General features: G+C 31.4%; 1 protein-coding gene across 2 annotated transcripts; it reads right to left on the reverse strand.

The window, feature by feature from the left end:
• Nucleotides 1-8217: 8217 nt before the first annotated feature.
• Nucleotides 8218-13662, reverse strand: LOC128181726 (sulfotransferase 1E1-like). 2 transcript variants are annotated; one of them, XM_052850235.1, is made up of 5 exons: nucleotides 13435-13662; nucleotides 11427-11738; nucleotides 10448-10551; nucleotides 8688-8883; nucleotides 8218-8374 (listed from the first exon to the last, which is right to left on the reverse strand). In XM_052850235.1, exons 1-5 carry the CDS (start codon nucleotides 13595-13597, stop codon nucleotides 8265-8267), a joined length of 885 nt encoding a protein of 294 aa, XP_052706195.1. In that variant the 5' UTR covers nucleotides 13598-13662; the 3' UTR covers nucleotides 8218-8264. The 2 variants fall into 2 exon arrangements, with proteins under 2 accessions (XP_052706195.1, XP_052706196.1); XM_052850236.1 differs by having other exon boundaries at nucleotides 8218-8388.
• Between the last annotated feature and the right edge of the window lie 3534 nt (nucleotides 13663-17196).

The following is a 17196-nucleotide window of genomic DNA, read 5'->3' on the forward strand; positions in this document are numbered from 1 at the left end:
CCGTATTTGTATTATCATTTCTGAGTATATTCATGCAGATGTGATATTGTGGAAACATAAACAAAAGATCCCGTTTGCGTGAATGTATTGCGCAAGCGCAAGATTGTAAAATCCAAAAAATCCAGGTGATTTCCGGAATTTTTTGAGGAATTTTCGTTGATTATTAATCAGCGGAGTTTAACTGAGAAAAAATAAAAACAAATTGGTAATCTTCAAGTACCAATGATGTTTAAAATATATAAAACAAAATACAGTATTCTTCCGATTTCTTGGTGTTAAAGACCAAAATTTCGAGTCTATTATTTTAATATAGTAGTATAGATGGCAAATTGTTACATAGCTATATTTGAATAATTAAGCACACTTCTTCCAAATACAGACGGAAACTCCGGAAGAACTGCATGGTAAGGCGAGGCAAGCTACTGACAAACAAGTTGATAAAACAGTCTGGTTTGAAGTCATCCTTTCGTAAGATCTATGGTCGATACAAAGACCTTGTCAGCAAGTACAATCTTCCACCGGGTCGATTGCTGACTGACGTATTTCATACTAATTGTCAGTTTTTTCCCGATTACGACAAAGAGCACAAGGCAGGTGTGACCGGTCAGCAGAGGATGCTCATTCCTCCTAGGCACCTGATCCTACTGTGGTAGAACAGATTTATTACAATCTATTTCATATGTATTTATTCGTTTTTGGATTTTCTATTTTCGTTTTGTGCAGTATATTCTTAAATATTATTCATCTAAAGTTTTATTGCACGCGTATGGTTCTTTAATTTCATTTAAGTTCATAATATTATCCAATAAATTTGATTCTCTATTAGTATAAGTAACAGTTCAAACTAAGTAAAATTGGGCAGTATTTCATTTTCAACGACGTCGGACAATCCAGTGTATATCAGCTGCATCTTGTGGTATGTTAATATTATATTTAGTTACATAGTTCTTTCCTACCATGATAGTGATTGGGACATATTATTTTAATTGCAAGGTTTATACTTTATCGTATTTTTGCAGTAAACTTGCCATAGTAATTTCTGAAACTTGTTTGTAAGTCCTAATATTAAATTGTTACAAAACATGTTTTACCTTACAAATGAATACTGAAGTAACGGTTGCTTTTTATCAAGGAAATATCAAAACTAAAACCTATTGAATGTACGTGCAAAATTGTATTTTGTCTAATGTATTTTTCTTTGTTTTTAGGTCAATGCTTTAAAACGTTTAATAAAAATGTGAAACAAAACGGCTGTCTTTTGGATTTCCTTACTGCTCGGTTATGCTACCTCTGAGGTTTTCCAGAGGTGCGTGATTGCTTTTCTCTGGACTTTTGATTGAAAACCAAATTGTTCACGAATTTTTCTCCATTTTTTCCCGATCATGATATATTCCCCAAATAATAAAAACATTTTCCCGATAATGATATTTTTACTGATATGACATTGGGCGCACGGCAGATATGACTTGTCAGCAGAAGATGCTTACTCCTCCTAAGCACATGATCCTACCTCTCTATTTTTAGAGGTCGGTGTTGCTCTGCTTTGAATTTGTATTTCGTTTTATGGATTTTTGTGATGGTTGACAGTTTGTTATTGTTATTTTCTCATGGTTTAATATTGAAGGATAGAATTTTACGCCCGCAATCACTGCGATACAATATGTATCAGTTATCAAAATATATCTGAAAATACTCTCCAAGCAATATTGAACTTTGGCGTAAGAATACATACATATTCGACCACAAAAATTATTCTCACCATTCAAGATAGTTGTAATTAGTTTTGAGATATTCATAAAGTAATACAATGTTTCTGAATATATTACATCGAATTTATAAATTATTTTCCAATATACTAATCGTTTGAGTATTGTTTCAATATCTGTTTCACTTCCGTTTTGCCAGAGTTACTGTATAGGAAAGTTGATTGAATTCAACTCACAAAAATGCAAATTTATCTGAAGTTTGCAATTTCGGTGCAGAGAAGTAATTGAAAATACACCATAGCCTCGAAAAACGCATATTTTGCTATTAAATGTTGATTTTACGTTAAACATTGACAAATATATGAAAAACACTTTGTAAAAAACAAATTACAATCCCCAAACATCTACCAACATCAGAACAGAGTCTTCAGATTGCAGGAATCAGCATCTCCTTTTTAAAACACTTTTCTTCTACTACTGGTCAAAGTAACTCATCAACAATTTACAGGCGAGAGAAGAAATCTATCTATCTATCTATTGATCGATCGATCGATCTATCTATCTATCTATCTATCTATCTATCTATCTATCTATCTATCTATCTATCTATCTATCTATCGATCTATCGATCTATCGATCTCAAAGTGGGTAATGACACTAACAATTAATATTGTAAAAACTGTGTTATAGTATGCCTCCCTTGTAAGCAGCATATGAGCAACTTCGTACACCCAGTGTGTTCCTACAACGTGAAAGCGTTGAATCTAATAGATTACACCTTTTTAAATCTCTTGAAATTATATTTGTTTGTTATTTGACTGTTACAATCTATATTAATAAATGAAAATTTTGGACTCAACTTTAAGTGCTTTGACACTTTTGAATTTAAAAAAAATATATTAAATAATTGACCTTGAGATAAAAGATAGGTCAAGAAAAATATTGAGAGACGTGTACTCATTCTCAATATCATATCGTTCAAAGTCTTAATTTTAACGCTATTTAAGTTACGGCACTGACAAAATTAGAAAAATGAAAAGGGAGACATAAGGTTAAAGGTCATAAAACTGAAAGTTTTAAAATCCGATTTTGTTCCTTTTTTCTAATATTGCAAGAAAAGTTTTTAAAGCAAAAACAAGAAAAAATCAAACCGAAATTTTGCTTTTTAAAAAATTATAAATTTACCTTTGCGCTGCATATTATCTTAATTGAATAAAAATGTAAGATTTAATTGGTATATATGTACAAGTATTATATTGTGTTTGCTAAATAATGATTGACTCAAATTTTAATCTATGTAAAAAGAACTCTACTTGGAGTCGAGGTAATCTTTATATGATGACGTAATTTGAAATTATAATTAAGAAGAACTAGGTACCGTCAGCGATTATGTATTGGATATTAAAGAATAATTACATATTTCAGTGACTTGGTATGTGATAACACTACAAACTCGACTTTGAAATGTATAATTTAATATATTCCACTATTCTGAATATTCACTAGTAAGTTTGTTAAAAATATATAAATAAATGTGCTTAGAAATCATTTTTAAATATAATGCGGTAATCAAATACAGTTGGGGTTAATCAAATCTATCAAAAGCTCTTCGGTCTTGATTGGATTTGATCACGACAATAAATTCGATCACCTCATGATATTTAAAGAATACTTTCTTATTTCTTACATATTTCGCCTAACACAAAATGTCAAATTATTTAAATTTTTGTGAATTGAGGGTTTTTTGTTATTTGTAAGAATGTAATTTCGTGGATGCATCGGTTTTTAGACAGGGTCACGTGGCCCCGTCTATTGGTTTACTGTCAGCCGAAGTCTCAAACCGGAAGGCACGCGTAAAACACATGAATTGAGTATACGCGTAAGAAAATAGTGCAGAAAGTTTTCATGCATTTCAGTAAATATGTATTATAAAACAAGCATGAACTATTTTTAACCCTGTGTATAAACAAAATTCTATTTAGAAAATAAACAAATAGTTTTATTTATCAAAATATTCTTGCTCGGGTTCAAATGTGGAATGAGTTACGTAACTAAATGCACAGCGCCGTTGACGATTCAGTTGGTGTACGAGCTCATTATTCAATAGAAGAGGTTGATGGTGGAATCGAAATTAAAGTTTCCAAACGCAATGTGTCATTTTTGAAAAGTTGTGAATTTTATTTTGACAATTTTTCACCTTAATACTACCAAACTTCATGCGCAAGCCGAAGTTAAAATCGGGACGGGTTATACACAGATGCTGTACAAATTAAATAGGTGTTTCATTGGCTTCCCATCTACTTTCGGTATGACTGCTGTTCGTCTCGAAAGGAATTTTGTACAAAGAAAATAAAAACAAGTCTGAATTTGCCTTCTTGTTCGTTGGCGCTTTAGTTGATTAAACTGAATTTAAATTTTAAACAATGCATTGTAAGCAAAATCTATAATAGATTATACATTTTGGAAGCCTTATACATCATATAATATATACAATCTTATCGATTGAAGAACCAAGTTAAATGTTAATGTTCGTGTTTTCCGGCTTAGTTGGAATCAGGCTTGGGGTGAATTACATTGTAAAATAATGCATTACACAACAATAACTTCATGAATTAGGGCATTAAATTACCATTACCATTACTTAATTTTCTTGAAGTAATGCATTATATTACCATTACATGAGTAAAGTAATGCATTACTATTACTTTGTAAAAAGTCAATAAATTTTTAAAAAGTAATTTTAAACCTAAATAAAGAGTTTTTGTAAATATTTCATAAATAAAACATGCTTAAAATATTTACAGGTTCATGTTCATGTTCACTATCAGGTTCAAATTTAATAACTTATATACAAGATTGCTGTTGCACTTGTAGTTCTCAAAGTAAGGTTGGTCCCGTAACATTTACACGCTAATTGCGGAGTTGACAATCTCTGTTATTTATGTCTCTGATTTTTGGAGTATGATTTTTAATGAAAGGAACGGTTGTATCGTAATTCGTGTAGGTGATGCACGAGTTTACACCAAAAAAGTAATAAGTGGCGAACGGATTTATTTTTACCTATTGATTTTTAAATGAATCCTAAATAAAGAAAATCGTGTCAGATAAGTCGGTCTTAAAAATCAAAATGGCGACCGTGACAAATCTTTTTATTGTCAAAGTTCTTGGAATCTTAGGTGCCTGTGTTTGTTATCGGTATACAAATGTTCACTTTGTTTGTTAATTCAGCAGTTTTAGAGTGTTCGGGGTTTTTCATAAAACCTTTATTACGGATACCTTCCGACTTGTGGATTTTTCCCTTGGATCACAAAATTGAATAAATCTAATGATTAAAATTTTCTACTTTGATATAGTTGTTTGATTTTCCCGGTTCGTAGTAATTTTTAAAAATGTTCCTTAGGGTCTTATTTTACATAATATACCGTTGTTCCAATTTTCTACAACTATGAAGGCCGGGATTGAGTAAAATTTAGACAAAGTATCAGACAATTGCAAAAAGCCGAACTAACATAGATTGTAACAACTAATTCAAACTCATAAATTTTGAACCATATTCGAGGAAATCCAGGACACTTTCAAGACCCCGTCTTTCAGTACTCTCAGTACTTTGATTAGTTTTAGTCAGAAAGATAACTCTTTATGAAAATTTTTTTGTGGAGAATGTAAATTCGTGGGAAGGGCTACCAATAAATACCTTGAAAATTGAGCCATCATGAGTTTTAAAGATTCCACAGTATTATATATTAATATGTTGCAGATGTTAAAAAATTATACAACAACATTGGGGTTTTATAATACATTAGAGAGTAAAAATGTACAAGTAATATTATCCATATCTGGTTGCATTCAAATTTTAAAAGTACCGATAAACATCTGGGGTGTACAATGAACATTTTATTTAAAACGGCCTAACTGATCTTGGATACGTAGCCATAAAATAACTGCATCCGGACCAAGAATTAAGTCTTAAATATCATTTATCACTTTTCAAGCATTTTCAAAAAAATATTATCATTCATAAGTTGGATAGTCCAGTTGATAAACATGATGCCATCCATGTTTCTATTTTACGCAATGCTGTATATAACACTATACAAAACTGGAACTTGCAAGTTTGACTTAAATCATCTTTTTGGCCTACTTATTCTTGTAGAGAGGATATAAGTACGGAAACGTGTAGGGGGGAGAAATCTGTTTCGTAATTACTCACATACATGTTCTCCTTTATTGTGTTATCAACATATAAAGTATATGCAAATATTTATTGTAAGCTTTTATGGATGCAAAGAAGTCGTCCTGGTTCTGTCAGAATTAGAAGGATCAGATATTTTATTAATCTTTTTCATTCATTCAGGTTATAACAACTTAACTTAAAACAGATATCTTATCTAAATTATAAAATAAAGACTTACTTAGAAAACCACAATTTTTCAAGTCAATATTGAATATCTACGTATCTGAATAACTGCTTTGTTGACGAGACTTGGAGACATTCGTTTAGATAAGTAACGTTTACGTTTTAATCATATGATGATTTTATCTTTAAGCTAGACTTTGACCCGACTTATTCACATTAATTGTATGCATGTACAAATACATTTAATCCGGTTGCGTAGTAGTATGAGAAAATGTAGCAATGCGATTCGAGAGGTTATTTTTCCTATATATTTCTGTGTTGAACTTTGTATCTCTTTTCGATCCCCATTATATTGATCAGGGAGTACAATTTGAGCAATCTGAAAATGTTTCGTATATCTGGGTTCTTACACAAAATCTATCAAATCGTAGCATTTCATTTCATACGCGGATTTGAGAAGATTTTAGCATTTTAATTCCTTTATTGAACTTTGAACCCCTCCGTTTTGCAAGTATTTGTCCAGGAGTCAAGCTTTACACACCAGATATACTTTTCTGGTCAAAGGTTATTGAAAAGCAGATTGAGAAAACCAATGCATTCTAGTCATACACTGCACTTGAAAAATATTTAGTTTTTTCTTTATTGTAAACATTTTTTCCTATCCATAAAAATGTTTTGTCATAAGTTTAGTTGAATTTGACTTACATAAGCTGCTAAGGAGGTAAAAGGGTAGATTAAATGAGCCGACAGATGGAGGAACGTCGGACAACTGCTGATAAGAAAAGTTTTCGCGTCAGATAAGCTCATTTATTTACTTGTACATGTATATCATTTAAGAAAAAAGTTTCAATCCATTCATCATGGCTTTTACTATTATGTATGGTTCTATTATGATTAATTAACATCTACAAATAATTTTTAGGAAAGTTTTCTAAAGGATTAAGATTGCAATCATTTAACAGTCGACAACCAAATCACAATTTAATATTTTTATCACTTTGTCTACGTATGAATAATCATATACTAAGGTATATCTTTCTTGGTTTCTTTTTTCTAGAGTGTTGTAAATTTGAAAAAAATAATCACATAATATGTTACAAAAAAGTTAGGCCCGATTTAATTTGAATATGCAATTAGTACCCTTTTTTGCCTCATGGAGTTATATAAATATACAAATAAATATTTTACTGTAATCGAGAAGAAAATATTTAAACTGATTCGCAATTGATCCTTATTTAACAAAGTTTTGATTCACACAATTAAATTTTACATTACATTGTCAGTTTTTAGTTGCTTAAGATTTTGTATGTATTTTTCCTTATTAAGAAAATGTACATTTTAAGCACATTAAAAAAACGACATTTCGTAGGTGATCACAATAAGTAATGAAGGTCATTTTGTGAAAGTTTCGATTAAATTGAAGAGTTTCTGTCCTTTTTATCGCCGAATATAGACGACCAACGCTAGTAAAATGAGTCAAAAACGTTAAAGTAAATGGACATCTTGGAGCACCGGCCGCGGGTCGTCATTAAACTTTGTGTGCACGCCAAAAATCTCCGATAGAGACTTAAAGGTTCTTATATGCTGCTATTTTTATAGGAAAAAGGTTTACAATTGGAATCACAACTGGAGTTGGAGGTTTAAAAATGGAATTACTGATATCTTGAGCAATCGCAGCACCCAACCCCACAAACAGCCGGGATCTTGGACCAATGGATTTCGCTTTATTTCCTTATCTAAAGTCGAAACTGCGTGGACAGAGATTTTCGGACCTAGATGATCTACGATTTGACACAAAAGACATTTTACAAAAGTTTGACAAATAATGGTGTGAGCGTGCATTTTATAAATGTGTTTACGGTATGAAAAATGTGTGAACTAAAAGATGATTGACAAGAATGAGGTTTAAATTTCCTTTCAGTAGTTTGACGTCACCTGACGTCGTGGAAATATAAAATGGTGCTCCGTAAATCCAATTCATGCAAAATGAAAATCTCTGTATCTTTTGAAAACAACTTCTAAATTATATGATTTTTTGCATATTTATTTCCAATTGGTATTCATTCAATAAAACATACGTCATCCTACAAATTACACGGCAACTTTGTCGAAAATAAATCACGCTGCCCGCGAACTTTTCTAACAACCCTCGTATATTTACAATTTTATTGAAAAAAAATATTTGTATACATCAGTCAACATCAGTCAAACTCGATATCCAATTCAATATCCTTTATTTTGTCTTCATATATTTTGTCAAATGTTTCACTCATGGCCACTGTGAAATAGTTCTTCCAGTCTCCAATTTCACCTGAAATTCAATGTCTTTAATCAAAGTTTATTTTATTTTAGGAATTTTGATTTGTTTAAAAAATAATAAAATGTAGAAATAAAGATGAAAGTTTTGCTATTAAATTCAGTTAAGTTATCGAAATATTTATAGACAGTTCAAAATATAAAAATTTATATCGTTATACAACAACGCACATATTTTTGTCACATTGAATATTAATAAATACCCAAAGTCTATCCTCAATTAAGACAGAAAAAAGAATTTTTAAGAAACATAAAAAACTTTATCTATATATTTTAGCATATAATGGTACAATCCTTATAAAATATACCTTTCCTATAAATCTCAGGATGTTCCTTTAAATGCATAGCTCGCATGATCTCGGACAATGCAGCGTCATTTCTTACTGTTTTATCAGCAGCTTGTAGGTTCTTAAAGCTACACTTTTCTGCTATTTCTTGCAACAATGGATCCACATCATTTATGCCTAAAAAATCGGCCAATCTTTTGAGTTCCCCGATTGTATTCTGTTTAAAATACAGTTAAGTTGAGCTCAAAATATTCAAATGACGCTTCAGTCATGTTTGTTTACAATGCTTCTCTCCATAATTACATTTAAGGTGGAATAACACATCATCACAAAATGGCTGACCTCTGATTGAAACAATGTTTCGTTTCATGAAAAGGATATTATTGAGCACATTATTTAGTTCATAGCCAAGTAGATAAAGTGTTTTGATTGTGATCCTTACATCTCCAGTTCGAATCCAGCAAAGGCTTTTGTTGTTACTAATTGTATTTTTAGATATTCATATTTTATCCCCAAAATGTGAATTTTCGCTTATTTAACATATAAAAATATAGCACAAGTTTCGACACACGCGTTTTGATATCAATTAGCCTTATAGCGGAATTGTGTAATCTAGTCAAATGACAAATCTATATACCAGTACATAGGCCATGCACATGTATTGCAATAAAATAAAATGTTTACTATTGATAGATTAATTGAAAAATATCATTTTTAATTTTTGTCTTTTGCCATTTTTTCAACAACTAGATATTTTTAGCAATTTATTTGTACTTAATCAAGAATATTACCAAGTCTAACTTATTTTTTTTAGCTCACATGAGCTGAAAACTCAAATGAGCTATTCTGATCACATTTTGTCCGTCGTCCGTCTGTCCATTCGCCCGTCTGTAATTTTTTTTAACATTTTGAACTTGACCAATTTCAACCAAATTTGTCACAAAACATCCCTATGGGAAGGCAATTAAAATGTTCAAAAATGAAAGACCGATCTTTTATAAAAGCAGAGAAAACCTCGAAACTGTAGAAAAAAAGGTGCATTTTGAAAAAAATTCTTCTCAAAAACTACTGGGTCAAATTCAACGTAATTTAGCATAAAAATCCTTATGGAATGGTAAATATAAATTGCTAAAATTATGGGCTAATTTTGTTTCAAATCTGACTTATTACGAAAATTATAATATAGGAAACTCGTGTTTTGATCAGTTTATAACTTCGGGTTCGGTATTCCATACTTCTAAAACGAGATTCTTTTTTAAACAGCCATGTTGGGCGTATGATGAACAGATCAATCGGAAAAAGATGAATTTGTTTGTTGTGCAACCGTTCGCGCGCGAAGGGAATCTTTGAAGCATGCAGGATACATTATCATTAGTGCCGAATTTGTGAAGTGAATTGAGGATAAATATTTTAATGGGTTAACAGTTTTCACAGTTGACAGTAGTATTATATTAGCGTGTTTTCATTTTCGCTCAATTTCTATTATAAATGCTTTGTAATCTGGGAAACTATCGCCTGTATTTTTTATTTTTTTTTACTTTAGGCCAACAATCCCTTTTTTCATTTTGGTTAGGTATTATTAGATATACAAAATTTTCATATTATCGACATTACAAAGTGCTGAAAAATAAAATTCGATAATTTTCAGGTTGCATTGTGGTAATATATCCCAATTAACTAACCTGCATAAAATATTTTTTTTTCTATAAAGGAAGAGTTTTTGAATTCATTTATAGATACGCATTAAAATAAACAGTGAGATGTTGCATGTTATTGCTTACTCTTTTCAGTCTTTCATATTGAATCATGATGATTTGGTCTTTTCGTGTTTGTGCCTCTCTGATGAACACTCTGTTGTAATTGAACCAGCCCCCGTACATTGAATCTAAATTATATATATATATATATATATATATATATATATATATATATATATATATATATATATATATATATATATATATATATATATATATAAATCAAAAGTTTTCAGAATGTTTGAAGACTTAACAACCAAGAAAATATTTAGGAATTAATAATATAAGTATTTTGATATGAGTACCTATCATCAGTCGGAACGAATTTGGATTACCGGTAACCGATTATCAATGCAGCAATAGATTGTCATCCCCAAATAAAACACAACTAATTTTTTGGATGAGAAAGCGCGTGCATAAAATATCAACTTGTTTTTCATTTTAGCATAATATAGTGGTTAATCATTTGAAAGTATATGTGTACGAGTACGTGTAACTAGAGGAACCCCCTAATTTTATGTGTATTGCCTCATAATTTCTGCATACCGCGTAATTCTACAAGTTGTACAAAACATTTGGAAATTAGGAATCCAAAGTACACGGAGGTAAATAGTTGTAGCATTTTTGATAGAATTTCAAAATTTGTTTATACCAAACGTTGCTTTATGTAAAGCAAACGATAGATTTAAGACGACTGTTCTTTCGGTTTCATCAAATTCATAGATTTTTACATAAACAGAGGGAGTGCAATGAACATGTTGAATCTAATTATTCTACATGTTCACTTACACGTACAGTTTTTTAACATAAGTCAAATTTTGGTATATGTACGTGTAAATATAATTGAAGCTCTACACGTACCCGTAGACGTACACGTTCAAATGCTTAACCTTTCAATTAATCTAGAGTATAAGAAAAATAGTGAAGAATATCTTTTGAATTTAGAATTTAAATCATTTGTGTAAAGAGGGTTAATGAAATGATTAAATGATATTTAACTAACCTTTTCCTAAATAGTATTGTAAGAAATCTTCAAATGTTTCCTCGCGTAAATAGCCACTGGAATACAATAATTCGAACAGCGAAACTACACTATCCTTAGGATTTCTTATGACGTATATAATTTTGCCACCAGTCTCCAGGTGCTGTTTTGGCAACCACTGGAATGGAAGGTGTGTGCTGACGATATGATTATAAGACTGTAGAGGGCCAAGGTCTGAAAACCCTTCTAAGTAAGCGGCCTCTCTAGACACTGTGGAATAATCCGTGTTTCTCGAAAGCAACATGTGAGTAAGTTCGTACACCCAGTGTGTTCCTACAATGTGAAAGTGTTTTAGCTAACAGGTTGTCCCTTTGTTCTAATCTCATATTTTTTGGATCGTTTAAGGTGAGTTGTTCGATGCATAACACATCAAGAAAATATTTAATTGTGCTTAATTCTTTCATATCACATAAATTAGACCCCAAATTTCACAATCTTAATCAAACATAAATTGATTTTTCTTTATCTATGTTTTCTTTATCGTTGATAAGCCAGAGGTGCTCATTGAAAGTTCACGAGACTTCTCCAAGATTTGTTCGGTTTATGTGAAATTTTGAGCGGAAGCATAAGTGTTCGGAAAATTTACTCAAAATAGGTAGGTAATGGTCGTTTTTCATATCATTTTCTACTTTTATAAATGTTAAAACATAAATATCTATAAAGACATATGTCTAATTCATCATCTAGCGGATATTTATACGATGATATTCAGAAAAGACACGTGGTTGAAAATGTAAACATCGGGTTGCTTGATAAAGTCATTGCCATGTTTTATGCTTTTGGTGTGCAATACCATGTTTTAAAACAAAAAGGATGGGGTGTGACTGTCTGTTTCACTATTGATGCTGTTACTAGGTCATACTAGCGGATTGAAAATTAGTCCATGGGGGGTATCGCTAACAAGCATGTCAATTGTTGCAACAACAGAAGAAAACTTGTATATTTTCTATGGTTACATTTATTTCTAGAACTCATTTTATCCACATATTAATGGAAATAAGGTTTAAAACCAATAAACGTCTAGATTATATATTTGATTACAAGTACCTAAATTTAGAAAATAGACTATCAAACATGGTTATGACTTTTTAAAGAAACCCAATGTTTATAAATTCAACCACATGTAGAGTGATTGAACACGAACAATAACTCTGTTCTAAATATCATCATTTAGTTTAAATAACCACCGGATGATAAAATAAGACGAAAAACGACTAGACGTTACGTATTTTGAGAATGTTATCCGAGCACTTATACTTCGGCACGAAATTCTACAGGAACTGACCAAATCTCGGGGAAGTCTCGTGAACTTTCATTCGAGCACCTCAGGATTTATTACATACTTAGCAGCGATAAAGAAAACATTCCGAACACACTCGCAAGACTGTATATGTATCTAACAAATCATGTCCAGTAAAGTTAATAAGACGCTTCATTTTAGTAATAAAATATTATTTATGAAAATAAAAAAAAAATCATTTTTTCATATTTTTCAAACCTATGGATAATATATGGATAAAATCTTTTAAAGAGACATGCCTTATAGAAATGAAGTACGTGACAGTTACTTTTGAAAAAGAAACTGAATCAAATTGGTGATTTTTTTAAAGATATGGCGAATTTGGCCGATCCAGATAAAAAACAAACTGATCCCGAACTAAATTAAAACAAAGGTGAAAATTATCATTTTTTTTTTATTTTCAGTAAATAAACTAACGATAGTACAACCCAACATCGTAGTTTGTGTGAAATTGTTATTCATTTATATTTAAATATTTTTCTAACAATTGAGTCGGGGTCATACTGATAACGATCGGATGTGGTTCAATTTTGAACTTTGCAAATGTGTCGTTAAATGTTTTGCAAAAAATATCACTTTATATCACAATTCCGTGTTGTTATTTGTTCGAACAAGAATACTCAAGTATAAGGTTTTCAATATGACTGGAATAAAGTACGACTTAATTACCTGCTCTAGGATACGTAGCAAGTAGTACTGCATCCGCACCAAGCTTCAAGTCTTGGATATTCTGTATCACTTTCCCAGCATTTTCAAAAAATGTTGCCATCTTTGGTAAACCAACTCCTTCATAAACCGGATAGTCCAGATAATAAACATCTGTATCCTCCATATTTTACCGGAACTGAACACGACTTATGAATATACCACGCTCGTTTCCCATGTAAACCGTAAGCATTCGTTTCATCTAATATCAACGTCGGTATCTTAGGTTTTTTATCTTGTTTTATATGGAACGTCATAGCTGCCTTCGGGTCAATTTAATATATAATATAAAATGGTATATCTTTTGAATGCAATAGTAACATCATTATATGCAATACAATCATCATTGTATTTTGTGATTACATCATTATATTCAGAGATATCATCTTTATAAGAAATAGTAATATCATTACGTTATGTTGAGAGATCATTTTATATATATTAGTTTTTGCATTTTATTTTGCTGTTCAAGTGCAAATCCTGTATTGTGGTGACCTTTTTCTTTTATGCATTCATGAAAAATATATTTTATCTCTACCGGGGGATGAAAGCTGTACATCCATTAAGGCAAGGTCCAGGAGTTACTATCACCTATTATCTGTACTACTATATCAAAATAATAGACTCGAATTTTTGGTCTTTAATACCGAGAAATCGGAAGAATACTGTCTTTTGTTTTATATATTTTAAACATCATTGGTACTTGAAGATTACCAATTTGCTTTTATTTTTTCTCAGTTAAGCTTCGCTAATTAATAATCAACGAAAAATCCTCAAAAAATCCCGGAAATCACCTTGATTTTTTCGGATTTTACAATCTTGCGCAATACATTCACGGGATCTTTAGTTTATGAATACAAATACGGGTAAATTTTCATTGGATTTTTGCTATAAAATCTGTTCATTTATATTTATGATTTCTTATGAGAGAAAGTATAAAATAACAAATAAACAGTTCAACTAAGTGCTTACTTTTGTGTCTGTGATGACAAAAATATTTGATTACATGCAAAAAAGTTACATTATATTTGTTAGGAGAGTGAATATAGAATATGTTTTATCGTAAAAATGAATAATGTCATACGGACCCACTTTTACAAAGAAAATACGTATACTTTGGTGAAAAGGTGTTGAATTCTTCCCTTTAATGGATAAAATTTTTTAGTTGAAAGGTATTTGCAGTCTCAAAAATGTTTGTTGTGATGAATTTGACTGTTATTTTCAAGGCAACTTCATTAACTTTCTCCAAAATCGTTCCGGAGCGATTCTGTAATTTTCTGCTACATTACGGGTATAAGGGAGACATCCTCACTGTGGTGAGGGCCTTTCCCGAGACACAGTTACATTATTCAAACTAAGAAAAGTTTAGTGAAATTAATAGCATTAGTGTAGGCTTATAGCTTTGTTATGAACATGTCAATAATAAGGTGTGTCGATGTACCTATTTCGTAAATGTCCGATATGCAATGTCTTGTTGTATTATACGGTGTGATGTGACGTTCCATTACAGACTACTAATCCACGCCGAAAAATTTCTTTGACAATATGTTTTGCAAAATGTTGCACAGAAATAAAAATATATACTAATATAACTTGAGTGCATGCATTTTAGTCTTTCCTTGTTTTCTTACATCTTATTTGATTATAAAAATTAAATATCATGATAAGATTAATATTTCAAAAACAGGAAATGAACACATGTTCATCAATATTCCTCATATATATATATATATATATATATATATATATATATATATATATATATATATATATATATATATATATATATATATATACACATACAAACACAGTCCTACATGCGTTACTCTCCAAGACTTGTTACCTTGATTAAACACTCTATAAGTTCAGTTAAGTAGGATCTTCCTGACATGAGGACCTAAATAGGACGGGGCCCAGATATTAACGTAAAGGTGAAACGTGTATTGTAAAAATAATGACTTATCTAACCCATTTTGAGTATGCAAATATTTGTTTATGAATCTCTTGTTTATTTACAAGAGAGGGTTTCTCACAGTGTGTCATAGTATGATGTGCCTTTTAGTGCTTACAGTGTTGGTTAAATAATACTAATATTTTCTTATTAAAGTGCTTGTAAATAGTTCAAAAACAGTTCAAATTTGGCCCTACAAAAACCGAAGATTATCCTGCATGCAGAGGTTTGTGGTTAACAAAATGTATTACATTGAGCTTTGTTTTCTTTAACGTGTTTTTTAAGTTTTATAAAGGAACTTTGCTCATCATTGACTTTTGGCTAAATCAAGTAATAGTCCACAGTAAATGCGTTATGTCATTATATATTGACGCAGTAAATATTAGTAATATTCTCAAAAGGTTCAGTCTTGTATTCCACCAGATTTGAAGTTGAAGTCTACTCCTTTATTTTCTACGATCAAACATTGACCATTGCTTCCAAACATTTTTAATCACAAAAAACCTCTCCAATGCCTTGACATCAAGCATCTGAAAAGTAATCTTCCAAAGTGTTCGTGTTCATCTTCGCCTTTCAACTATGGTTCTGCTGGACACGTCATTTCTAGTGACTTTAATAAAGTAATTGATGGCCTTAAATCACATATTCTTAAAGGTAAAAAATTTAGGAACACAGATATGGCATCATTATTTTATAAAGGGTGTTAAGAAAGTTCGATCTGGTTGTAAATTGACAAAAATAAATTGATAAAAGCAATATTTCTGTTTCAAATTCACACTGGTTATACTAGAGAATTTTCTCTCAACATATCATCAGTTATCCTCCCCTATGTGCACTCTCTGGTGGTGTCATAGAGTGATGTAAACATTTATGTCTATTACGTCATCAAACAAAATGACGAGTTCGGTGAAAAAGCAGACGTCTTGCACAAGTGTCGATACTGTCAACGAACGAGCCCAGGCTTTGGCTTTATTAGATGCAGGAATCGGTGTGAAGGATGTGGCTAAACAACTGTGTAAAAGTGAGCGATGGGTAACAAAGTGGAGACGCAGGCGAGAGCAAAATAAACAGCTCACCGACCAACCGAGATCGGGCCGACCATCGAAAATAGTAGGCGTAGTTAAAAGGAAAGTCGAGAACATAAAATACAAAAGAGGAAAATCAACAAGAAAATGCAGCAAGGAACTCAAGAACTCGGGCTTTAATGTAAGTCATGTGACTGTGTTTAATTATTTACGGAAAGTAAAAAAATGGAAGGCATTTAAGCGATCAAGAAATCAGCTTCTGACGAAAACACAACAACAAAAAAGATTGAAATTTGCTCGTGATCACAAGCACTTGACAGCTGAGGACTGGGAGAACTACATCTTCAGTGACGAATCTTCAAAATATCTGTTTCATGTTCCGAACCGACAAGACGATGTTGTGTGGGGGTCCCAGTCAGATGAGGTACCCGACGTCAGCTGCGTCAAGTCAAGCGCCAAAGTCATGATCTGGGGTGCAATGGGAGTAAACGGTTTGTCAAAGCTACACATTGTTCCATCCGGCAAAACTATAAATGCAAAATATTATGTTGATAAAATTTTTCAAAAAGAACTTAAACCTGCACTGAATCGACAAAAAAACACTGGCAGGATTGATGAACGAAAGTTGGTTCAATATCCAGGACACGCTACGTTTGTTCAAGATGGTGCGACACCTCACACTGCCCTAGTAACACAGAATTGATGTAAAGATAATTTACCAAACTTTATTTCGAAAGAAGAATGGCCGGG

The sequence above is a fragment of the Crassostrea angulata genome, chromosome 4 (assembly GCF_025612915.1).
Source record: "Crassostrea angulata isolate pt1a10 chromosome 4, ASM2561291v2, whole genome shotgun sequence".
Classification (NCBI taxonomy): domain Eukaryota; kingdom Metazoa; phylum Mollusca; class Bivalvia; order Ostreida; family Ostreidae; genus Magallana; species Magallana angulata.